This window comes from Bos taurus, chromosome 7, assembly GCF_002263795.3.
Source record: "Bos taurus isolate L1 Dominette 01449 registration number 42190680 breed Hereford chromosome 7, ARS-UCD2.0, whole genome shotgun sequence".
In the NCBI taxonomy this organism is placed as follows: domain Eukaryota; kingdom Metazoa; phylum Chordata; class Mammalia; order Artiodactyla; family Bovidae; genus Bos; species Bos taurus.
Genome location: NC_037334.1, coordinates 1,703,846 through 1,728,594, shown reverse-complemented (window position 1 = coordinate 1,728,594; position 24,749 = coordinate 1,703,846). Strand labels below are relative to the sequence as shown.

At 44.6% G+C, this 24,749-nt stretch overlaps 1 protein-coding gene and 1 pseudogene across 2 annotated transcripts in view; both read left to right on the top strand.

Moving 5' to 3' along the window:
• Positions 1-22,540, top strand: part of RUFY1 (RUN and FYVE domain containing 1) — a 66,533-nt gene extending 43,993 nt beyond the window's left edge. For both annotated transcript variants that reach the window (XM_002688485.6, XM_005208390.4), the window contains exons 12-18: positions 8,308-8,405; positions 14,045-14,164; positions 14,825-14,954; positions 16,575-16,669; positions 19,205-19,253; positions 20,951-21,028; positions 21,935-22,540. In XM_002688485.6, the coding sequence (XP_002688531.1) occupies positions 8,308-8,405; positions 14,045-14,164; positions 14,825-14,954; positions 16,575-16,669; positions 19,205-19,253; positions 20,951-21,028; positions 21,935-22,081 (717 nt within the window). In that variant the 3' untranslated portion in view covers positions 22,082-22,540. The remainder of the gene's footprint in view (positions 1-8,307; positions 8,406-14,044; positions 14,165-14,824; positions 14,955-16,574; positions 16,670-19,204; positions 19,254-20,950; positions 21,029-21,934) is intronic.
• LOC132345851 (keratin, type I cytoskeletal 18-like) lies at positions 9,898-14,034 on the top strand (annotated as a pseudogene).
• Positions 22,541-24,749: the final 2,209 nt, after the last annotated feature.

Below are 24,749 nucleotides of genomic sequence, written 5' to 3'. Positions count from 1 at the left end.
TGCCATCCAGCCATCTCATCCTCTGTCATCCCCTTTTCCTCCTGCCCACAATCCCTCCCAGCATCATGTTGACTCATTGGAAAAGACTCTGATGCTGGGAGGGATTGGGGGCAAGAGGAGAAGGGGACGACAGAGGATGAGATGGCTGGATGGCATCACTGACTCGAATGACGTGAGTCTGAGTCAACTCTGGGAGTTGGTGATGGACAGGGAGGCCTGGCGTGCTGCGATTCATGGGGTCGCAAAGAGTCAGACACGACTGAGCGGCTGAACTGAAATGAACTGATGTTAACTCTATTTTTAGTTTTTTAAGGAATCTCCATATTGTTTTCCAGCGTCTGTACTAATTTACATTCCCAGCAACAGTGCAGGTGGTTCCCTTTTCTCCACACCCTCTCCAGCGTTTATTATTTGTAGACTTTTTGATGATGACCATTTTGACTGGTGTGAGGTAATACTTCACTGTAGTTTTTATTTGCATTTCTCTGTAATTAGGCATGTTGAGCATTTTTTCATGTGCCTGTTGGCCATCTGTATGTCTTTCAGAGAAGTGTCTAATTAGGTCTTCTGCCCATTTTTCGATTGGGTTGTTTGGTTTTTTGATATTAAGCTATGTAAGTTTTTTATGAATCAAGAGATAAGAAGGCTTTCTTCAATAAACAATGCAAAGTAGAGGAAAACAACAGAATGGGAAAGATTAAAGAACACTTCAAGAAAATTGGAAATATCAAGGGAATATTTCATGCAAGGATAGGCACGATAAAGGACAGAAACAGTAAGGACCTAACAGAGCCAAAAGAGGTTAAGAAGAGGTGGCAAGAATACACAGAAGAACTATACAAAAAAAGATCTTCATGACCACGATAACCATGATGGTATGGTCACTAACCTCAAGCCAGACACCCTGGAATATGAAGTCAAGTGGGCCTTAGCACTACAAACAAAGCTAGTGGAGGTGGTGGAATTCCAGCTGAGCTATTTAAAATCTTAAAAGATGATGCTGTAAAAGTGTTGTACTCAATATGTCAACATTGGCCACAAGACTAGAAAAGGTCAGTTTTCATTCCAATCCCAGAGAAGGGCAATGCCAAAGAATGTTCAAACTACCAGTCAGTTGTGCTCATTTTGCAAGCTAGTAAGGTTATGCTCAAAATCCATGAAGCTAAGCTTCAGCAGTACATGAATTGAGAACTTCCAGATGTACAAGCCGGGTTTAGAAAAGAGAGAGGAACCAAAGATCAAATTGCCAACATTCATTGGATCCCAGAGAAAGCAAGGAAATTCCAGAAAAACATCTAATTCTGCTTTATTGACTACTCCAAAGACTTTGACTTTGTAGATCACAACAGACTGGGAAATTCTTAAAGAGCTGGGAATAGCAGAATACTTTACATGCCTCCTGAGAAATCTGTATGCAGGTCAAGAATCCACAGTTAGAACCTGACGTGGAATAACTGGTTCCAAATTGGGAAAGGAGTACAACAAGGCTGGGTATTGTCACTCTGTTTATTTAACTTCTATGCAGAGTACATCTTGGAAAATGCTGGGCTGGATGAATCACAAGCTGGAGTCAAGATTTCCACGAGAAATATCAACAGCCTCAGATATGCAGATGATACCACTCTAATGCAGAAAGTGAAGAGGAACTAAAGAGCCTCTTGATAAAAGTGAAAGAGGAGAGTGAAAAAGCTGGCTTAAAACTCAACATTCAGCCGCAGGTGCACATGTGTTGCCCCCATCCCAAGCCCCCTTTCCTGTGGCTCATTCATGTTGATGTATGGCAAAAGCCACCACAATATTGTAATTAGCCTCCTTAAATAAATTAATTTTTTTTAAAAGAACTCAGCATTCAAAAAACAAAGATCATGGCATCCAGGCCCATCACTTCATGACAAATAAGTGGGAAAACAGTGGAAACAGTGACAGATTTTTTGTTGGGCTCCAAAATCACCACAGATAGATAGTGACTGCAGCCATGAAATTAAAAAGATGCTTGCTTCTTGAAAACTGTGACAAATCTAGACAGCATATTAAAAAGCAAAGACATCACTTTGCCGACAAAAGTCCATATAGTCAAAGCTCTGGTTTTCCAGTAGTCATGTACAGATGTGATAGTTGGACCATAAACTGAGTGCCAAAGAATTGATGCTTTCAAACTGCAATGCTAGAGAAGACTCTTGAGAGTCCCTTGGACTGCTAGGAGATCAAACCAGTGAATCCTAAAGGAAATCAACCCTGACTATTCATTGGAAGAAGACTGGATCCCTAGGTAATGCCATATACAAAAGTTAACTCTTGATACATTACAAACCTAAATGTGAAAGGTTGAGTAAACTAGTGTTGAATATCTTTGTCACCTAAGCATGAGAATGTTTCTAAAACAAAACCTCCAAAGTGCAAACCATATGTGAAAAATCAACACGTTAGACTGTGTCAAAACTAGGGACTTAAGGATAGTAGATGACTAGGAGAAGATACTTACAATCTGTAGACCAGTAAAAGACTAATATTTAGACTATACATGGAATTACTGCTCATCAACAAGGGAAAGATAGGAAATCCAAAAGAAAAGGGACAAAAAATATGAACAGGCAAGCCACAAAGAGGAAACATAAATGTTGAAGCTGAAGCTCCAGTACTTTGGCCACCTGATGTGGAGAGCCAACTCATTGGAAAAGATCCTGATGCTGGGAAAGATTGAAGGCAGAAAGAGAAGGGGGCAGCAGAGAAAGAGATGGTTAAATAGCATCACTGACTCAATGGACGTGAATCTGAGCAAACTCCAGGAGACAGTGAAGGACAGGGAAGCCTGGCATGCTGCAGTCCATGGGGTCACAAAGTCGGCCACAACTTAGGGACTGAACAGCAACTGTAAAGCTGGCTGTTGGTATATTTTCAAAATCCCTCTGTTGATCACATCATTAGCAAATATTTTCTCTCATTCCATAGGTTGTCTTTTCATTTTGTGTATGGTTTCCTTTGCTGTGCAAAAGCGTATAAGTTTAATTAGGTCACATTTGTTCATTTTCACTTTTGTTTCCATTTCTCTAAGAGATGGATCCAAAAAACTATTGCTGCAATTTATGTCAGTGTTCTGCCTATGTTTTCCAGTGTTCTGCCTTGATCTTTAATCCATTTTGAGTTTTTCTTTGTATATAGTGTCAGAAAATGTTCTATTTTCATTCTTTTACATGTAGCTATGCACTTTCCCAGCACCGCTTGTTGAAGAGACAGTTCTTTTCTCCATTTTCTTGCCTCCTTTGCTGTAAGTTAATTGACCGTAAGCGCATGGGTTTATTTCTGGGCTTTCTCTCCTGTTCCATTGATCTCTGTCTGATTTTGTGCCAGCATCATGCTGCTTTGGTTACTGTAACTTTGAGTGTAGTCTGATTCTTGATAAATATTTTAGAATAAAATATAAACTTCCTTTTTTTAAACTCCAGCTGAATTTCCTAAGTGGGAATTATATTGAATTCAAAGCTTACTCTCCTTTTGTCCTTTTTATTCCATAAGAGTTGCATTTTCTCCAGGTGAGCCCCTCGATTCTGTCTAGTTCTTGATGGTAGCGTGGTTGTTTCCTTATTTTGGCCGCGTCTTCTAGTGAGGTCTTACTAATATAGAGAAGTGCTTTTGTGCTTTATAGGTTGATCTTGCATTTGACAACCTTGCCCACCACCTGGTTCTGATAGTTTGTCTGTTGATCTTGTTGGTTGTAATTAATCATATTGTAGGCAAATAAAGACAGTTTAGTCTCTTCACTCTCAAGTCTTGTGCCCATTATTTTTTGTTTCTTTTAGCACTGGCCTCCATGACTACATTAAACAGGAATGGAAATAGTGAGCAGACTTGTGATTCTGATCTTAAAAGTAATGCATGCAAAATTTTCTCCATCAGGCCTTCCCTGGTGGCTCAGTGGTAAAGAATCCGCCTGCCAATGCAGGAAACACACGTTCCATCCCTGATTGGGAAATATCCCACATGCCTTGGAGCAACTAAGCCCGCGTGCCACAACTATTAAGCCTGTGCACTAGAGCCTGGGAGCCACAGCTACTGAAGTCCACACACTCTAGAGCCTGTGCTCCGCAGCTAGAGAGTAGCCCCTGTTCTCTGCAACTAGAGGAAAACCCACACACCAACAAAGACTGAGCACAGCCAAAAATAAATAAATAAAATTATTTTTAAAAAAGATTTCCCCATCAAGAATAATGCTTACTAGATGGTTGGTGTATAATCTTTACTGAATTAAAGAAGTTCTTTTTTTTTTTAATTTATTTACGTTCTGTGCATGGGCTCCCTCTCGCTGCATGGAGCAGAGGCTGCTCTGATTGTCCCACACAGGCTTCTCACTGCAGTGGCTTCTCGTCGTGGAGCACAGGGCTTGTGGGCTTCAGTAGCTGCAGTGCGTGGGCTCTAGAGCACAGGCTCAGCAGTTGTGGTGCTCGGGTTTAGTTGCTCATGGCATGAGCGATTTTCCGTGATCAGGGATGGAACCCATGTCTCCTGCATTTTCAGGCAGATTCTTAACCACTGGACCCCCAGAGAAGTCCATGAAGTTGTTCTTTATTTCTTGTTTACTCAGAGATTTTTCTCATAAATAAATATTAAATGTCTTAGGCTTTTTTGCATTTTATCTATTGTGATAGAACAGTTCTTTTTCTCCCTTATTTATGTGGCAATTTATAGATTAACGTTCCTGGATTCCTACCTGATTGTGATATATTTAAATATGTAGCTAATGTGTATGTTTATACATGAGACAGACCTCTAACTTTCTTTCCTATTACTAACCTTATTTGGCTTCAAAATCATGGTTGGACTGATACTGTAAAATAAGGTTTCCTGTTCTCTTTCTTAGAAATAACTCTTATAAGATAGCAAGTATTTATTCTCCAAAAGTTTTGAGAATCCCATCCATGTTATGAGAATCCCATTCATCTGGGCTGGGCTTTTTGGCTTAAGGAGACTATGACTGCCATTTCAATTTATTGAATGCTTAGTGGTTTATTCGTATTTTCCATTTCTTCTCAGACCAATTTTGGTATATTTTATACTTTTTCCCAAAATGTGTCTTGTTTTATTTAGGTTTTCAAGTGTTCTAGCTCATAATTGTTTATAATATTCTTTTGCAGAATTTTAAAATCTCTTTCAGTGTTTTCTTATTGCATTTTCTGTCTTTCTTCCTTATCTAATCTTGCCAGAATTGTGTCTGTTCTTTTCAAAGAACTGGCTTGTTTTCTAATATTCCTTATTGTGTACAGTTATTGTTTCTTATTTCATTGATCTCTACCTTCACTTTTATTATATTCTTTCTTATTTCTTAGGGTTTACTCTGTGGCTCATTTTCAGCTTCTGAAATGCGTACTTAGCTCATCTGTTTTATTTTTTTTAATTTCATTAAATATTTTATTTAAAGTTTAAAATTGCCCACAAGTACTATTTTAGCTAGGCTTCCCCAATGGCTCAGATGGCAAAGAGTCTGCCTGTAGTGCGTGGACCTGGGTTTGATCCCTGGATCGGGAAGATCCCCTGGAGAAGGAAATGGCAACCCACTCCAGTATTCTTGCCTGGTACCCATAGACAGGAGCCTGGTGGGCTACAGTCCATGGGATCACAAAGAGTTGGACATGACTCAGCGACTTCACTTCACTGCACTGCTTTAGCTATGGCACTCACATTTTGAGAAAAGTATTTCATTGATTGGGTTGGCCAAAAGGTTTGTTTGGTTTTTTCCGTAAGACAGCTCTTGCAACATTTAGTCTTTAACTTCATTCAAAACAGTTTTGTTAGATTGTATCATGACAGTTGTTATAGCAGCCTGCATTTTCAAAAAACTTCGCAAAATTGGTGAATTTTTGTAAAGCTATTTTAATATTGAAGATGGAAGGGAAAAAGCATTTTTGGCATATTGTTATTTATTATTTCAAGGAAGGTAAAAATGCAACTGAAATGCAAAAAAATGTATGTGTGCAGTGTGTGGAGAAAGTGCTGGTCAACTGTGTCAGAAGTGGTTTGTGAAGTTTGCTGTTGGAGATTTCTTGCTGGATGATGCTCCCCAGTCAGATGGACCTGTTGAAGTCAATAGAGGTTAAATCAAGACATCAACTGACAATAATCAGTGTTAAATTACATGAGAGATAGCTGACATACTCAAAATATCCAAATTAAGTGTTGAAAATTATTTGCACCCCCTTGGTTATGTTAATCATTTGAATGGCTTGGGTTCCACATAAGCGAAATAAACCTTCTTGACCATATTTCCACATGTCGTTCTCTTCTGAAACGTAATAAAAACATTCCTTTTTAAAAACAAATCGTGAAGGGCAACGAAAAGTGGATACTGTACAATAATATAGAATAGAAGAGATCATGGGGTGAGCAAAATGAACTACCACCAACCTCGCCAAAGGCAGGTCTTCATCCAAAGAAGGTGATGTTATATATATGGTGGGATTAGAAGGGAGTCCTCTATTATGAGCTCCTTCCAGAAAAACCAAACAATTAATTCTAATAAATACTGCTCCCAATTAGACCAACTGAATGCAGCTGTTGATGAAAACTGTCCAGAATTAGTCAACAGAAAACGCATAGTCTTCCATCAGGATAACACAAGACCACATGTTTCTTTGATGACCAGACAAAAACTGTTACAGCTTGGCTGGGAAGTTCTTCTTTAAAAAAAAAAAAAAGATAGGGTTTTGTTTGGTTTTATTTATTCATTTGGCTGTGCCAAGTCTTAATTGTGGCATGCAGGATCTTTAGTTGCAGCGTGTGGGATCTAGTTCCCTGACCAGGGATCGAACCTGGGCCCCCTGCAGTGGGCTTTCAGCCCCTGGATCATCAGGGAAGTCCCTGGCTGCGAAGTTCTGATTTGTGCACTGTATTCACCAGACACTGCACCTTCAGATTTCCATTTATTTAAATCTTTACAAAATTCTCTTCATGGAAAAAAATTCAGTTACTTGGAAGAATGTAAAAGGCACCTGCAACACTTCTTTGCTCAAAAAGATAAAAAGTTTGGGGAAGATGGAATATGAAGTTGCCTGGAAAATGGCAGGAGGTAGTGGAACAAAATAGCATGTTGTTCAATAAAGTTCTTGTTGAAAATGAAAAATATGTCTTTTATTTCTTACCTAAAAACCAAAGTACCTTATTGGCCAACCCAATAAAAATCATATTTTTCTTATCAATCATCTCTGAAATTAAGACACGTCTTATAGTCAGTGTCATGACATGTTTCAAGTAGCAGTCTTTTCCTTTCTTAGTGGTATATAAAATTAGGATGCATCTTCAGTAATGAAATACTGCAGTGTTTTCAATGTCTTTCAGCTCTAAGTATTTCATAATTTCTCTTCTGATTTTTTTAGCTCAATGTACTTTAGTAATATTCTACTCCATTTCCAGATGTGAGGTGTTCAGCTATTCTTTAGTTGCTTACATCTAGTTTTATTACATTAAAGCCAGAAAATACAGTCTATGTATTCCTAGGAATGTATCAGTACTTCTTTCTGTCTTCAGTCTTTCTGTTGCCTTGTATTTAAGAGTGTCTCTTGTAGACACACAGAAACATGTTTGGTTGTTTTGTTTTTTTTGCTGCCTCCTGGTCACTCAGCATCTGCCACAGTTGAAAGCTTGGGTTGAGAAAGTCACATGGGTGGGGGTACGAACCCAGCTGCACCACATTTGTGCTGTAACCTTTACCCAGCTGCTTTCTCCTTCTGAGCCTCCGTCTCTTGCTCAGAGAAGTTGCTGCCAAGTCGCTTCAGTCGTGTCCGACTCTGTGCGACCCCATAGACAGCAGCCCACCAGGCTCATTGAAGTGGGGGCTCACAATGCCCGCCATGAGAACCCTGCAAGACTCACGTAAACTCATGGAGGTGCCTGGCATATGAGAAGGCTCAGCAATGTTGAGTCAGATCTGACTCTGAAGTTCCTTTTCAAAAAGGGACTTGGCCTGTTCAAACACAGAGCTTCATTACCTCCCTCTCTGCCTTTTTTCCACCGCTCTGCGAGGTTGCAGGATCTTAATTCCCTAATTAGGGACTGAACCCAGGCCACAGCAGTGAAAACGCCAAGTCCTAACCGCTGGACTACTAGGAAATTCCCCCTCTGCCTTTCTTTATGTTGATGACACTGGGAGCGTTGACCTAGTTTGTCTTCCAGGGCTGTAGTGAAGAGCCGCAATTAATGAAACACTCTTGAAAGTATTATTTAAAAAGTACAAAGAGAACAGTTGAACCCTCTTGTAATCCAGAACAGGCAGGGGGGTGAGACAGAAGCAGAAAATGACCTCTTTCCTTGCTTTTATAGAATGCCGAGAGCAGTTTACAACAGAAGAATGAAGTCATTACATCTTTTGAAGAAAAAGCCAATCAAGTCATGTCCAGCATGAAACAAGTGGAAGAAAGGTAAACTTCCTCCTGGCAGATATTCCCTAGAAGGTACTAGGCATTGTCTGGGCCTGCAGACTTACTCAGAGTCTCTCTCAAAAGTATAGACAAGTTGGAATGACTTTCCTTCAGGTCTTTAGTCTTGCCCGGAAAGGGGACTGGATTCCCTAGTTTTGCCTAAGCGTGTATTCAGTTATTCAACTTTTGGGCTACTATATCACTTTGACATCTCAGGGAGTCAGAACTATCCACTGAGCTCACATTTAAATCAGGTCAGGGACTTCCCTGGCAGTCCAGTGGATAAGACTCTGCACTTCCGTTGCAAGGGGCAGAGGTTTGATCCCTGGTCAGGGAACTAAGATCCTGCGTGCTGCACAGCATGACCAAAAAATAAAAGTTAAATAAATAAATAGCAGGTCAGTAAGGGATCAGAATACAGTTAAAAAAAAAATAGACTCATACAAATATAGGTGACTGTTTTTTTTTTAACAAAGGTACAAAGGCATTTCAATGGAGAAAGGATAGTTTTTTTTCAATACATGGTTTTGGAAACAATTGGGTATCCATAAGCCAAAAAATGAACCTCAATTTAGACCATACCTTTATATAAAAATTAAAATGAATCATGAATCTACATGTAAAACTTAAAACTAAAAACTTTTAGAAGAAAACATAAGAGAAAAATCTTTGTGGCCTTGGGTTAGACAAAGAATTCTTAGATGTGACATAAAAGCTCTGTTCATAAGAGAAAAACTTGATAAATTGGACTTCCTCAAAATTTAAAGCTTTTGTTCAGTGGAAGACACAGCTAAGAGAATAAAAATCCCATATCTGACAAAGGACTCATATCCAGAATATATAAAGAACTCTCAAAACTCAATGAACACTCCAGTCTAACACAGACAAAAGGCTTGAAAAGACCCTGCATCAAATAGGACATATGGAGGGCAAATAAGCACACAAAAAGGCAGTCAAGAAATCTGTTGGATTTCTTAAGACTAACTATGATATATCAGAAAAAGAAAAAAAAAAAATTGCTGTTTAACATCACATCCAAAAAAAAAAAAACCCTAGGGATAAACCTAACCAAGGAGGTGAAAGACTTTGAAGATGATTCAAGGAAATGTAAAGATATCCCACGTTCTTGGATTGGAAGAAGTAATACAGTTAAAATGACCATACAACCCAAAGCAACCTATAGACTTAATGTGATCCCTATCAAATTACCTATGACATTTTTCACAGAACTACAACAAATAATCCTAAAATTTATATGCAACCATGAAAGACCCTGGATGCCAAAGCCATCCTGAGGGAAAAGAACAAAGCTGGAGAAGTAACCCTCCCAGACTTCAGACAATACTACAAAGTGATAGTAGTCAAAACAGTATGGTATTGGCACAAAAACAGACCTGGATCAATGGACAGAATAGAGAGACCAAAAATAAACCCACACACCTATGTCAATTAATCTTTGACAAAGGAGGCTAGAATATACAATGGAGAAAAGATGGTCTGTTCAGCAGGTGTTGGCAAAGCTGGACAGCCTCATGTAAATCAGTGAAGTCAGAACACTCCCTCACACTATATGCAAAAATAAACTCAAAATGGTTTTAAGACTTAAATGTGAGTTGTTGTTGTTCAGTTGCTAATAAGTCATGTCCAACTCTTTGCAACCCCAACAGACTGTAGCACTGTCCTCTATTATTTCCTGGAGTTTGTCAAATTCATGTCCATTGAGTCAGTGATGCTATCTGTCTAGCCATCTCACCCTCTGCTGCCCCCATCTCCTTTTGCATTCGATTCTTCCCAGCATCAGGGTCTGTTCCAATGAGTCTGCTCTTTGCATCAGGTGGCCAAAGTATTGGAGCTTCAGCTTCAGCATCAGTCCTTCCAATGAATATTCAGGACTGATTTCCTTTAGAATGGTCTGGTTTGATCTCTTTGCAGTCCAAGGGACTCAAGAGTCTCCTCCAACACCACAGTTCAAAGGCATCAGTTCTTTGGTGCTCAGCTTTCTTTATGGTCCAACTCTCACATCCATATATGACAACTGGAAAAACCATAGCTTTGACTATACAGACCTTTGTCAGCAAAGTGATGTCCCTACTTTCTAATACACTGTCTAGGTTGCTCATAGCTTTCCTTCCAAGAAGCAAGCATCTTTTAACTTCATGGCTGCATCACCATCCACAGTGGTTTTGGAGCCCAAGAAAATAAAATCTGTCTTCAACTTTTTCCCCTCTATTTGCCATGAAGTGATGGGACTGGATGCCATGATCTTAGTTTTTCTAATCTTTTTCAAGCCAGCTTTTTCACTCTCTTCTTTCAAGAGGCTCTTTAGTTCCTCTTTACTTTCTGCCAGTAGGGTGGAATCATCTGCATATCTGAGGTTATTGATATTTCTCCCAGCAGTCTTGACTCCACCTTGTGATTCATCCAGCCTAGCATATAAGTTAAATAATCAGGGTGACAGTATACAGCCTTGTCACACTCCTTTCCTGATTTGGAATCAATCAGTTGTTCCATGTCTGGTTCTAACTGTTGCTTCTAGACCTGCATATAGGTTTCTCAGGAGACAGGGAAGTGGGGTGGGGGGCATTACTTGAAGACCATTGAGGACCTAGGGGCTCAGATTTTTCCAAATTCTGTGGCCAATGCCTGCATCATTCTACAGATTGACAATGCCCCATCTCATCTTGCTGCTGATGACTTCAGAGTCAAGTATGAGACAGAGCTGGCCATGCACCAGTCTGTTGAAAGTGACATCCACAGACTTCTCAGGTTATTGATGACACCTGTGTCACCGGCCGCAGCTGGAGACTGAGATTGAGGCTCTCAAGCAGGAGCTGCTTTTCATGAAGAAGAACCATGAGGAGGAACTTGGGTTACCATAGAATTAGATGCCCTCAAACCTCAGGACTTCAACAAGATCATGGCAGACACTGGGCCCTGTACAATGAGCTGGCTCAGGAGAACCAGGAGGAGCCAGACCAGTACTGGTCCCAGCAGATCAAGGAGAGCACCACAGTGGTCACTTTACACAATCTGAGGTAGGAGCTCCTGAGATGACTTTCTCAGAGCTGAGACACCATCTAGTCCCTGGAGATCAACCTGGACTCCATGAGAAATCTGAAGGCCAGCTTGGAAAACAGCCTGAGGGAGGTGGAGGCCCACTATGCCATGCAGATGGAGCAGGCCATCGGGGTCCTCCTGCACCTGGAGTCAGAGCTAGCCCAGACTGAGGCAGAGGGGTAATGCCAGACCCAGGAATATGAGGCCCTGCTGAACATCAAGGTCAAGCTAGAGGCTGAGATCAACACCTCCTGCCACCTGCTGGAAGATGGGGAAGACTTCAGTCTTGATGATGCTCTGGACAGCAGCAACTCTATGCAAGCCATCCAGAAGACCACCACCCTCAGGCTCGTGGAAGCAAAGTGGTGTCTAAAGCCTCAGATCCTGAAGTTTTGAGGCATTGAATGAATAGAAGCAGTGTACCCTGCAGAGCAGGAGGCCAATAAAAGTTGAGACGTTATTGCATTAAAAAAAAAATGAGCAGAAGACCTAAATAGACATGTCTTCAAAGAAGACAGATGAAAAGATGCTCCATCATGGCTAATTATTAGAGAAATGCAAATCAAGACTACAATAAAGTGTCATTTCAAACCAGTCAGAATGGCCAACATGGAAAGTCTATAAATAAATGCAGGAAAGGGTGTGGAGAAAAAGGAACCCTCCTGTACTTGGTGAAAATAAAAAATTGGTGCAGCCACTGTGGAAAACAGTATGGAGATTCTTTTAAAAACTAAAAGTAGAGTTGCCATATGATCCAGCAGTCCCGCTCTTGGGCATATATCCAGAAAAGATGAAAGCTCTAATTCAAAAAGACATGTGCACCCCCAGTGTTCATAGCAGACCATTTACAATAACCAAGACATGGAAGCAAACTTAATGTCCATCAGTTAATGAATGGATAAAGAAGATGTGGTACATACATACAATGGAATATTACTCAGCCATAAAAAATAATGAAATATTGATTTGGAGCAACATGGATAAACCTAGAGATTATCATACCAAGTACAATAAGTTAGAGAAAGACAAATATATGATATCACTTATATGTGGAATCTAAAAAGAAAATGTTACAAAGGAACTTATTTACAAAGCAGACTCAGAAAAACAAACTTACGGCTACCAAATGGGAAAGTGGGGAGGGCTAAACTGGGAGAGTGATGAATAGACATATACCACTTTAAACTGGATAAACACAGTGATTTTCTGATACCTTATAGCACAGGGAGCTATATTCAATATCTTGTTCAGTTCAGTTCAGTCACTCAGTCGTGTCTGACTCTGCGAACCCATGGACTCCAGCACGCCAGGCCTCCCTGTCCATCACCAACTCCTGGAGTTTACTCAAACTCATGTCCATTGAGTCGGTGATGCCATCCAACCATCTCATCCTCTGTCACCCCCTTCTCCTCCTGCCTTCAGTCTTTCCCAGCATCAGGGTCTTTTCCACTGAGTCAGTTCTTCACATCAGGTGGCCAAAGTACTGGTGTTTCAGCATCAGTCCTTCCAATGAATATTCAGGACTGATTTCCTTTAGGATGGACTGGTTGGATCTCTTTGCAGTCCAAGGGACTCTCAAGGGTCTTCCTTCTCCAACACCACAGTTCAAAAGCATCAATTCTTTGACATTCAGCTTTCTTTATAGTCCAACACTCACATCCATACATGACTATTGGAAAAACCACAGCTTTGACTAGATGGACCTTTGTCAGCAAAGTAATGTCTCTGCTTTTTAATATGCTGTCTAGGTTGGTCATAACTTTTCTTCCAAAATCAACTATATTTCCATTTTTAAAAATTGTTCAGCATTAGCCATTAGGGAAGTACATGTTAAAATCACAATGAGATGCCACTGCACACCTATTAGAACAGCTAAATTTTTGTTTTTAATGATAATACCAGGTGCTGGTGAGGCTACAAAGCAACCGGAGCACTCATGCATTACTAGTGGGAATGTGCTTTGGAAAAGAGTCTCTGAAAAAAGCTAAACATACTCCTATCATATGATCCAGTAATCCCATTGCTGACTGTTTGCCCAAAAGGAGTGAAAACCCATGTTCACAAAAAAACCTGTACACAAATGCTTATAGCATCTCTATTCGTAATGGCCAAAATCTAGAAGCAACTCAGATGTCTTTCATCAAGAGAATGGATAAACGGGTCATCTACCCAATGAAATTCTACCCAGCATAAAAAGGAATAACCACTAATACACACAGAAACTTGGGTTGATCTCAAAGATACGCTGAAAGAAAGAAGCCAGTCTCAAAAGGCTGTGTGAAATATAATTCCGTGTATTAATATATGACATTTGGGGTGGAGAGGTGTCGTGACTCAAAGGGGCAGTGGTAAGGTGTTTTGCAGGGTGATGGAAATAATCTCTGTCACCTGTTAGAATGGATTGTGGTAATGCTTACATGAATTTATGCCTGTGCTAAAGACTCATAGGATTATATACACAAAGGAGTCAATTTTATCATATAGTAATTTTTTTAAAATGAAAGCCAGCAAGGATATGCAAAAATCATGGTAAATGTGAGGAGTGATCCTTTCCTTACAAGTATTTGGTTCCTTCGGTCTAGGTTACAGCACTCAGAGAGGGCGAGGCAGGGGGCCGAGGAGCGGAGCCGCAAGCTGCAGCAGGAGCTCAGCGGGAGGAGCAGCGCCCTGCAGCAGCAGCTTGCCCAGCTGCACGAGCAGTGGTAGGAGCCCTGGAGGCAGCATGTAGCTTCGTGGTGTGGCAGGGATGGGGGAGGCCATCTCCCAAGTGGGGCAGACAGCGTCCCACTTCACAGGTGACCCCTGCAAGGCTAGGATTAGGATGAGAGATGAGGTGTCTATTCCCCGCTTCACAAATGAGAAAAATGACTTTTTGGGGGCTCAGTATAGTCCCCAAGGCTATTCAGCTGGTGAGAAAGGCATCAGGATTAAACTGAAACTCACCCCCACCCCTTAGTAGCTTCCTCCTTGTCCCGAGCCCCCCAATATCCTCCACTGTTAGCTGGGCTCTTTAAAAAGCAGGATAAATGTTGCAGAATAAATGTCTCCATCTCAGTAGTAGGTTCTGTGTGTGCAGCCACAAGTGTTAGAGCTCTTTTCTTCCCTTCCCATTTGTGTAACTATCAAATGTGTGCCTGTGCCTGCTTTCCTTGACGTGTTCCTGGTCTTTCTTATGGAGGTGCAGATGGCCCTAGGGGAGCGGGAGCCTGATTTCTATGCTTTGTGGAAGGGTCTGTATGCTCACATCACAGTTCAGATTGCTGTGAATCCCCTGTTTCTGATGTGGTGACTTGGGTTGTGGATTGTGCATTTCCATGAAGATCTCTCATTGAGACTAACTCAAGTTCACTGTGCAAAAACAGCGCAAGTCTAGAGAAAGAGCTGAAATCAGAAAAAGAACAAAGACAAGCTCTTCAGCGAGAGTTACAGCATGAGAAAGACACTTCCTCTTTACTCCGAGCAGAGCTACAACAAGTAGAAGGATTAAAAAAGGTAAGGTGGACTGCCTTGGGGAGAAAAAGAGCTTCTAGATCTCCAGAAACTCCTGCCCAAGAGCCTCCCAGCCAGCAAGTGAGACGCACGGCGGCTGCAGAGTCCGTCCCCGCTGTGCACACATCAGCTCTGGGTCTGGGACACTGTTCCCACATCCTCGGAGCCTCTGCTTCAGGAAGAAAAGACAAAGACAAATCCTAAGCAGCGAGCAAACCAGAGATTCAGTGATGAGGGCTATGAAGAGAAGAAAACAGGAGCGTGTCCCCACACCGGGGTGGAGGGTGGCCTGGGAAGAGAGTGACAGTTAGAGAACTGAATGGTGAAGCAGGGCCAGTCATGCAGAGCTGCCAGGAAGTGTGAGGGACCGTCACAGTGAAAGAGCAGAGAGAAGGGCTGTGTGCCCTAGGTGTGACAGCAGAGGAAGGAGGGCTTGGGCAGCGACCCCAGGCGGCCTTCCTGTGCCGCTGGAGCAGTTCCCAGACACGGGTTTTGTCTTGTTGAGCACAGTAATGGGCACTGCTGCAGTCTGAGGTAAAAGCCCTTTGATTTCTATTGGGAAGTACCTAGAGTCCCTGTTGGGAGAGCCTGCTAGGCCCAGTGTGGGGGTTGCTAGTGAGGAGAGAGCTTTCCAGGAGCCACTCAAGCTCAGAGATGGGAGGAAAGGACTTCTAGAAAGTTCTGCATGATGGAACACTCCCCCTTCACTTCAAAATGCTTTGGTCTAAGATTTGAATTACACACAGCCTGCAAAAGGAACAAAACAGCATATCTAACCTTACCAGGAAGCCTTAGCATGCCCTTGTGAGTCCGTGTTAAACAGTCTCTGGGGCAGAAGGCCCAGGGGGTGGCTGAGGTGGGAACTGCCCCCTACTCAGGCCTTAAGCCCTACTGCTTGCCCTGGGATCAGCCCTGAAAACCAAGTTGCTTTTCCGAGTCTTCGTCTCTGCCCTTGCCAGCCTGTGTCCTCAAGGTGTGCTCACCCCAGTTTATAGAGTCATCAACATCGTGCCCACTGAGCTTCGCTCCGTGGCTCAGGGCCCCTGGAGGGGCTTGCCATCCTCAGGGCCATGAAGGAGATCCCAGATCTTGGCTTTCATCAGCCTTGCTCATTTATTTTCAGAAAATGTTGACCAGCTCTTTCTAAAAAAGTTTATTCCTAAACTAGCTTTCCCTGATACAGATCTGTCTTCTAATAGAAACAGAAAAAACTTTTTTTGCAAAAATCTGTTTGGAATGTTTCCTGCCCCACGTTCCACACTGCAGAGCCATTCATGAAGCGCTTCCCTTCCAGTTGTCCATCTGGAGAAACACACGAGTGTTTCTCGAAATAACCCTGTTGTGAATGAGATTGATACAACAAAACTGTTCCTTGCTCTTGCAAAACATTCTAGGGACTTCCCTGGTGGTCCAGTGGCTAAGACTCCATGCTTCCACTGCAGAGGGGTGAAGGTTCAATCCCTGTATCAAGGAACTAAGACCCTGCATGTCATGTGACATGACCAAAATTAAAAAATAGGAAAAAAAAAAACATTCCGACCTGCTTGTCATTGTGATGACTAACCCTTTTTTTAAAAAAAGGACTTTGAGTTCTGTGTCAGGCATCTGGTTGGTTTGTTTTAGGAGCTGCGGGAGCTCCAGGACGAGAAGGCAGAGTTACAGAAGATCTGTGATGAGCAGGAACAAGCCCTCCAGGAAATGGGTCTGCACCTCAGCCAGTAAGAAACCCACTCCCCTTGTCTGCCACCCACATCAGGGCCACCGGGCCCACCTCCCCCTGGAGAGTCACAGCAGCCTGCCCACTGCGTCACTTGAGCCACAAACCCTGTCCTTTTTGTCCAGGGAAGGGCAATCCGGGAGGCCTGCCAGCTGTTCAAGGGGAACCCCCTGCGCAGGAAGTCAGGCTTCAGGGACACAGCACTGGTTTGGGTTAATTAATTCATCGAGAACATCCTTTTCTAGTGACCGGACGTCTTACGGTCACAAACTGAGTGTCTGTGTCCCAGGGGAATCAGATGAGTGATAAGAGGGTGGTGTGTTTAGCTCCAGAGGGAGTGCTGTGGCTTGCGACTGTGAGCCCGCCACAGTGCAAGTCTGGCGACCACTTCCCTCCCTGGAGCCTGTAAACTCGCATCTGCCAGAGTCTGCCTGTCTGCCTCCGACGGGTGATACTGCGGGAGTGCACACCCCGCGGCTCTGTCTGCCCTCTGACTGAACAGGTCTCCTCCCTGATGTCTCAGTCCTGCCAGGTTGCTCTGGACAGTTTGGTAGGTCACACCGCAGGTGGTGGAACTTGCCCATTTGTGTGATTGTTGCATTTTTAAACAAAGTGGGTAGTTTTTTCTCCTCAAGTCACAACTCTTGGTTGCTAGTGACAGAAATCCAGTTCAAACTGGCTTAAGCAAAAAAAAGTCATCAGGAGTCAGTGTCTACCTGTCACTTGCCTCGCAGGTGGGCCTGGCCCCCAGCAGGGCTGTCTGTCAGAGGAACGAGCCTGTCTCTCTCCCGTCACTCCACAGAGATCCCAGGTTGACTCACGGCCCACCTGAGTCCCAGTGCAGGCTCAGTGAGCAGCAGAGCCCGGCTCAGGCCCGGTGCAGGACACACCGTGACCAGAGATGGGAGCTCAGAGCAGAGGAAACCAGACATACTCAAGTAGTGCACATGTGTACACAAGCTTGGGAGCTTTCTGTCTGCAGAGTTGGAAGGTCTCAAGCAGTGCGGTAGCCCACAAAAGTATAAAGAAGAATGTTATGACTCTGATGAGGTGGTCTTTTTGGTAGTTTAATGTGAAGATGCTGCCCATTTGCTCTCCTCTCCCATTCAGCGGCTCTTTCTAGACCAGCTCAGGGCCACTGGTCCTTCCCCTGAGAGCTGCCTGCCCCCCACAGGTGGAGTGTGCCATGTGCTGCCCCCGCCTGGGGGGAGCTCTCAGAGAGCACTGGCCAGCTCTGAGGGCTCCCTGAAACTACTGAGAACCAGCTGTGGACGCTGACGTGCTGCTGCTTCTTGGATGCGAGCGGTATTTAGAGAGACGGAGGCATTCTCAGGGTGCCCTCCCCCTTCTCACATGGCTCGCCCCGTTTTTTAACTCCTGCCTGTGCTCTTCACGTTGGACAAACAGCAGAAGTCAGAGACACATTCCTAGTAAGGCAGAGGCCTCAGAAAAGCAAAGTCTGGTCTTAGAAAGGCACCCCTGCCCTTAGCAATCTCCACCTTCAGTGCCCTTCACAGCCGAGGTGTCAGCGCTGCAGACGAGACGTGTGTTCTCCCCGTTCCCTCCTTTATGCAAGCCCCCACCAGACGACAGAGAAGGGAAAGCCCACTGTCAGATGCCTCCCCCAGCTGCAGACACACGTCTGGATTCTCAAGTTGTGTTTCCCAGGGAAGTTCTTGTGTGTCCCAGGCCGCCTCTGGCCCTGTCGGTCTGCCCTCCTGCTTCTGTAGCCGGGCGGGGAGGGGAGGAGCCCCTGCAAGCATTCCTGCAGGCCACAGGGTGTTTTCTTTCAAAGGCTCTGATGTTTGGTTTCCTCGTCCTTCCCTAGAAGTCTAAACTGTGACTCAGAGCCTTCCTCTCTGACACTTGGATTAGGCGAATCCGGTGACAGTTTAAGCTTTCAGCTTTTAAAAAAGGGCTTTGACATACACGTAGTGTTCTGCTTTATCTGGTTTAATTCTGCCATTTTAGACCATGTTCGGTCCTGTCTTCTATGTGGAGAACTAAGGAATTATTCTTCCGTTAATGAATGAGAGTGGAACAAGAACAAACTACCGTGCCCCCTGAGCCTGGCTGTTCTAGACAGAGCTGGCAGCAAGAGAGGGGCAGAGAGGCCTACAGATGTGGGGTCCCGCACCTGGTGAGGGAGTGCACCTGCCCCTCGCACATGTCACGGACGGGAACAGTTGCTCAGAGAAGCTAGAAACATGGGCTTTTATGAGATCATTCTGTTTTTAAATGATTGCAACTATTTCAAAGCCTTTTTAAACCCTGCCACAACTCAACAGCATATATCTTGGGCCAGATTCAGTCCAGAGGCTCAGCCTCAAGACCGCCCCAGACACGAGCCAATACAGTGAGATGACTCTGGGATTGTAAAAAGGTGGAAAGAGGTTATTCTTTAAGAACTCACGTTATCATGTTCCTCTCTTACAGTCTTGTTGCCCTCACAAAGCCAAAAAGTTAACTGTGGATTTACTTCATGAGAGCTTGAAAGTCCCTCTTAGTGAGGCTGTGAATTTCTCTCTTTTTTAAGGTCAAAGCTGAAGATGGAAGACATCAAAGAAGTAAATAAGGCACTGAAGGTACTGGACTATTAACGTTATTAAGAATCACTGCTCGTAGCTGTCAGTCAGCTCCTGCTCATATATTGGCATGCTCTTAGGTTTTCTCACAAGTCAGATGAGAATATGTGGTTGATTCCTGGCTCCCATCACTTATTTACAGATAAGAAAACGCTGCCCAGAGCTGTGTGTCTAGGCTGAGATGGTGGCGCGGACAAGCAGCAGGGCCTGAACTGGTCCTGGAGGAGTCAAGGTCCTCTGGTTCTGGTTTCTCTGCCGTCAGCTGCAGTTTGACATTAGACCTAGATCATAGGTGCCCTAATGAAGGAAATGAAAAGTGGCAGAAAGAGATCCAAGAAAGGTTGTCTTTTTTTTTTTTTTTAAATGATCAGAGTAAGACCTTTCCCTCCAGGTAAGGTGCTAGAGGCCACATTGTCCCATTCAAGTGCCCTGGGCCATTTCCGGGGACCATTTAAACCCTCAGCTGGGCCAAGTTTCTGAACCATTCTGGGGAGGGCAGAATGGCACACGCCACTTATGAGCAGGGACGTGTGGGTCAGGTGACCCAGTGTGGCGCTGAGCTAGCCCGCTGAGGCCGAGAGTGGAGTAGCAGAGGGCAGGAGTGTCTGACCCTCAGCCTCAGCTCTGCTCTGGCAGCAGTGTACAGACAGCCCTCTTCCCAGGGGACCCTGCAGCACATGCTGGAGCAGAGACCCTTCTGTCTCCAGGCACTTGACTACCAGGCCGCCTCAGGTCAGAAGCAGCAAATTGTCACAGCAACTAACAGCAGCCTGGACTTGCAGTTCACATCAGCTTTGTTTTAGCCTCCCTTGTAGACTGAAAAGCTCCTTAGATGTCATTGCTGTGAGCTGTTTTTATCCCCCACAGAGATAAACAAGTGTTTGCGCAAAATGTCAGCTGACTGTGCTAGAGGGAGGATAAGTCATGAAATGGGACCCTAGCGCTTCCTGGAGCCGTGGAACACAAGGCTGAAAGCACGGTGGGCCTGTGCTGCACCTCCCAGCCGTGTCTCTGTGTCATCAGGAAAGCGATAGTCAACAGAAGCCAAGGCGCCAGTAAAGCGCCTGGGGCGCTTGACCCTTGAACAGCTCAGTCTGAGACGAGCAAATGCACATCCCGGTTTTCCCTTAGAAAGACTTCCAGAAAGGCATATCTCTAAGCCTCAGGTGCCTCCTCTGCTCCCCCCGGGAAGCTCTGAGAATCAGGGCATCGGTGTGTATGGAGAAGCGCTTCCTGTCTCCGCAGCACGTTGCCCTTCTTTCTCAGCGGGGACTGGTGTCACAGATTTTCTAGTCTGGCTGCCAGGGTTGGCCTGTCTTCCTCCTGCCAGTTTAGGGGGCAGTTTGGATAATGTCTCAGCCAGGGATGGAGTTACAAGCACCAGACCCTGATTCTGATCACCTCGGCCCTAGGGCACTTACTGAAAGGGAGTGGAGTCTCAGGTTAACACGAGGCTGGAGAATCTGGCAACCTGCAGAGACAAGGAAGCCCCAGGACAGGCAGGCTGCAGCACATGAGCTCCAGCTGTGGTCAGGCTTGGGGACAATCCTGGGACCACTTCTAGTGGAGAAGAGGCAGTGCCTCAAAAGCAAACCAGGTGCTATTAGGGATAGTGGATGCTGGGCTGAAGGATGAACATGGCTAAAGGCTCATCAGGAGCCAAGCCATAAAACAGGACTGTGTTCTTTCTTCCTCAGGGCCATACTTGGCTGAAAGACGATGAAGCAACACACTGTAAGCAGTGTGAAAAGGAGTTCTCCATTTCCCGGAGAAAGGTATGTGGGGTAGCCCTCCACTTGCTCGCCCAGGGACTAAGTTGGTACCTTGCCTGGGCCCTGGTTCTGGAGAAGGCCCGTAGGTCTAGGCCCGCTGCATTGGGTTCATGCTCACCGGTCTGCTGGCAGATGACTTCCCAGCCTGCCCCCCTTCAGGGACCTCAGCCCATTAGCACAGGCCTTGTCTCCACCACAGTCCTGTCAGTGATTTGGGAGTTGGGGGCTGCTTGTTTGCGGAAGTGGTCTAGGTGTGTGTGTATAAGCTGAAAATTCTCTGAGAGCAATAGGACCAGAACCTGGCCTAGTTAGGCAAAACCAGAACCTATGGGGAACCTGTGGGCAATCAGTCTTAAGCCTGGCATCCAGGTGGCTATCTGGGCAGGGCACTTGCGGCCAGTGGATCTGCCTCTGCCTGTGTAGCCCGCCTTCAGGTTCCAGGAACACGTGGTCTTGGGCCCAGCCTTCAGTCCAAGGTTGACCAGGCCTTGATTGACCAGTTGGGCAGGGCAAGATACAGATGCCACACAAAATAGAGAGCCTTTATTAAAGGACTTCTCAGGAGTGGCTGGCTAAAGAAACCTTGGGTCACCACCATGGAATGCAGCAATTACAGGGAACATACCCAGGCACACAAGGTATCACTGACTACCAACTCAGAGTTGGCAAGTCCAATAAACACAAAGAAAAAGAACCTCACTCGTGCCATTCGACACCCCCTCCAACACTCCATGGATTTACAGGAACAGAAATGTAGAAACACGAGGTCTAGAAGAACCCCTTACAAAATGATACAAGCCTCTGGAGGAGGGATTTTAGCATATTAAACTTTTAAAGATTGGTCAACTAGAGTGGGTGTGCAGGCCCAGGCAGCACAGCAGTCACTAACTGCCTCTTTTCACCCTCTAGCACCACTGCCGGAACTGCGGCCACATCTTCTGTAACGCGTGCTCCAGTAATGAGCTGGCCCTGCCCTCCTACCCCAGACCAGTCCGTGTGTGCGACAGCTGCCACACCCTGCTCCTTCAACGGTGCTCCTCCTCCACCAGCTCCTAAGGCAGGGGCCTCAGCAGGGCCTGCTTTCCAGACCAGTTGCCAGCCTATCTTCATCTCTGTGGGCAGCCTCAGAACAGTGCCAAACTCTCTGGGTCTTGAGTTGGTCTGGGACTTGGAAGGTTGGTTTCCAAGCTGGGCTGCTGGCCCTCTGGAACGCAGCACACAGGACTGGAAGCTGCACATGCCTCTCCTTTCCAAGTTGTACAGAATCAACTCCTCTGGATTGAAATTCTCACTTGACACCACCGGCTTTGGTTCAGATGCAACTTCATGATTTTGCTATTATCATTTTTCAATTTCCAAAGAATTAACCTCTTTTGCAACAGCCCAACTAGTTGTAGTAATCAGGTCCTTTTCCTCCCTACCACCCCAGCATGCTTTCCCCTACTTCGGAGTCAAAAAATTCACACCCTTGTGAATATCCATCATTAGCCCTGCAATAAAACTGTTTATTTTTCATTCTGGTATAACGAAGGAGCTTATGTCAGCTTCACAGGATGCCCAGAACAAGCCCCATTTCAGGACTAGAGGCCCTCAGTGAGGGTGGCTGCATCTGAGGTAGAGGCCTGAGCTTGCTGGGTTCTGGGGTGCAGGCTGCTGCCCAGCTGAATAAAGGACAAGCTGAGCTGTCCCCTACACACAACACACACCCCCCTAACTTCCCTCCACCGGTTAATGGCCTTGAGTATTCAGGTTACAGGAGTGTAACAAGTACTCTTAACACAATCAGACAGGTCAGCCCATCTGTATGCAAGGCCTCTTTTTCAGTGCCCGAGTCCACCTCCCACCAGCGTTCTGACCTTGACTGTCCAGCCTCTGCTTGAGAGCCTGGCTCTCTCTTCCTTCTGTACTCTGTCCTAGCACAAGGCACACCCACAGCCTAGCTGATTCCACATCTGCTCACCTAAACACACCGTTACGGATGGGAAACATGGAAGGTTCAACGACATTAGGTCCCAGATCTGTGTGACCAGCCTCCAAAACTGTGTGCCCTGCTTCAAAGCTACATTCATTCCGAAGTGCAGATTTTTGAGTCCTATTTAAGGAAGCACATGGCAGCAAAAAGGGACTTTGTCCTCTTCCCTAACCTAATCTGAGCTTTCTTAACCTCATTCAGGGCCCAACTTTCCCAGCGTTTGCATACCACACTTCCCCCACATGGTCTAGCATTAGATCTGTACCTTGTTCGCAGCGTGCCCAGTTTTTACTCCAACTTGCTGGGGAGCCTTAGGTTAAGTCACTCCTCAGCCTGTCTCATCTGCACACAGAAGGGGAGCAGGATACCTTCCTGCTTCAAGACAGTTCTGACAGTTCCCACCACTACCACACTAAGTGCTCTTCCCTTTATCATCCTGATTTCTTCTAAAACCTGCCCCTGCCCATGCCCCAAGCACTATTCACAAAGAATGCTTGTGCTGGATACTAAGTATCTAGCTGCGGAAAAGAATTTAAGACATCCATTATGTACCTGAACTTTGGAACCCTCAGTTTCTGGTTTGGCAAACTTCTCCTTACTTGGGCAAACAAGGAGGGACAGATAAAAGGCAGTGTTTCTCCAGCTTAAATACAGACTGTGGAGGGCTAAGGGTCATGATAAATGACACCAAGTCTGGAGACTCTGACTGTTCCTAACGAACTCCCAGGTGAAGATGCCGGTCCATGGAGTAGTGTTCGAAAGAAACACAATGTTTCTAGGTATTTTTTCAAGTTTCTTCAACAAAGATGTTCCCTGTTAAAAACCAAAAACTAAAGGACTAGGGAAGATGAAGGGACACTCTCCTTGTGCCTGATTTCCCCTGACACAGACCAAGGAAAGATCTCAAGGGCATTACTAGGTTTAGAACAGTGCATCCCCAGAAAATTCTCTCCAAGCCTGCAGAAGACAATTTATAGAACATTAGAATACTTCTGTATCCCCAACCCAACTGAAGGTATGCACCCAGTTTTCAGAACACATGGAAGGGCAAGAGGATTCAGAGTCCGTCAGTACATCTTCGTGTAGTGCTGCCAACTGCAATCTTCAAGAAGTGCTATCATTCTAAGCAGTTTTTCTACATTCACCATACTAACCACACCCCTTCAGCACTGTCAGCAAATAAAAATAGCTTTGAACAGCACAAGCCTATGTTCACAGCTCCAATTCTGAATTCTAACCTCAATGCAGCAAACTTAATTTAGAGGGATGATGAATGAGTGGTAATTCCCAAATTACCAGTGTTAAATGTCTGAAGGTAATTCTAGAACTATACCTGTATTGCTTACTACTTTCCTAGCAAATGCCATTGAGTTTTACCTACAATAAAGATTTCAATTAGAGTTAAAACTAATCATTTGTTCTCAGAAGTACTTGATAGCTTTATACTTTATAAATTACTTTGTAAAGTAACTTTGCTCCTAAGCAGACTTGATCTTGAGGAGCAAAGCAAAAATAAAAGACTGAATCTCATTTCAAAGTCCTCTATGAACTAGCTCCTTCTAGAAGGTACCTCATAGAAGCAAAATTCAAAAGATGCCACAAGATTGCTGCTGGCACTTCCTCAGCCATGCTCAAAGGCTTCCACAGACATGCAGAGCGTAACAGAGGACACTTCTGCCTCCCCCTTGGCCTTGTGCAAGTGCTTAGCAAGTCAAAGCCAATTCAGATCACATCCTGTGCAGCCAGGCCAAT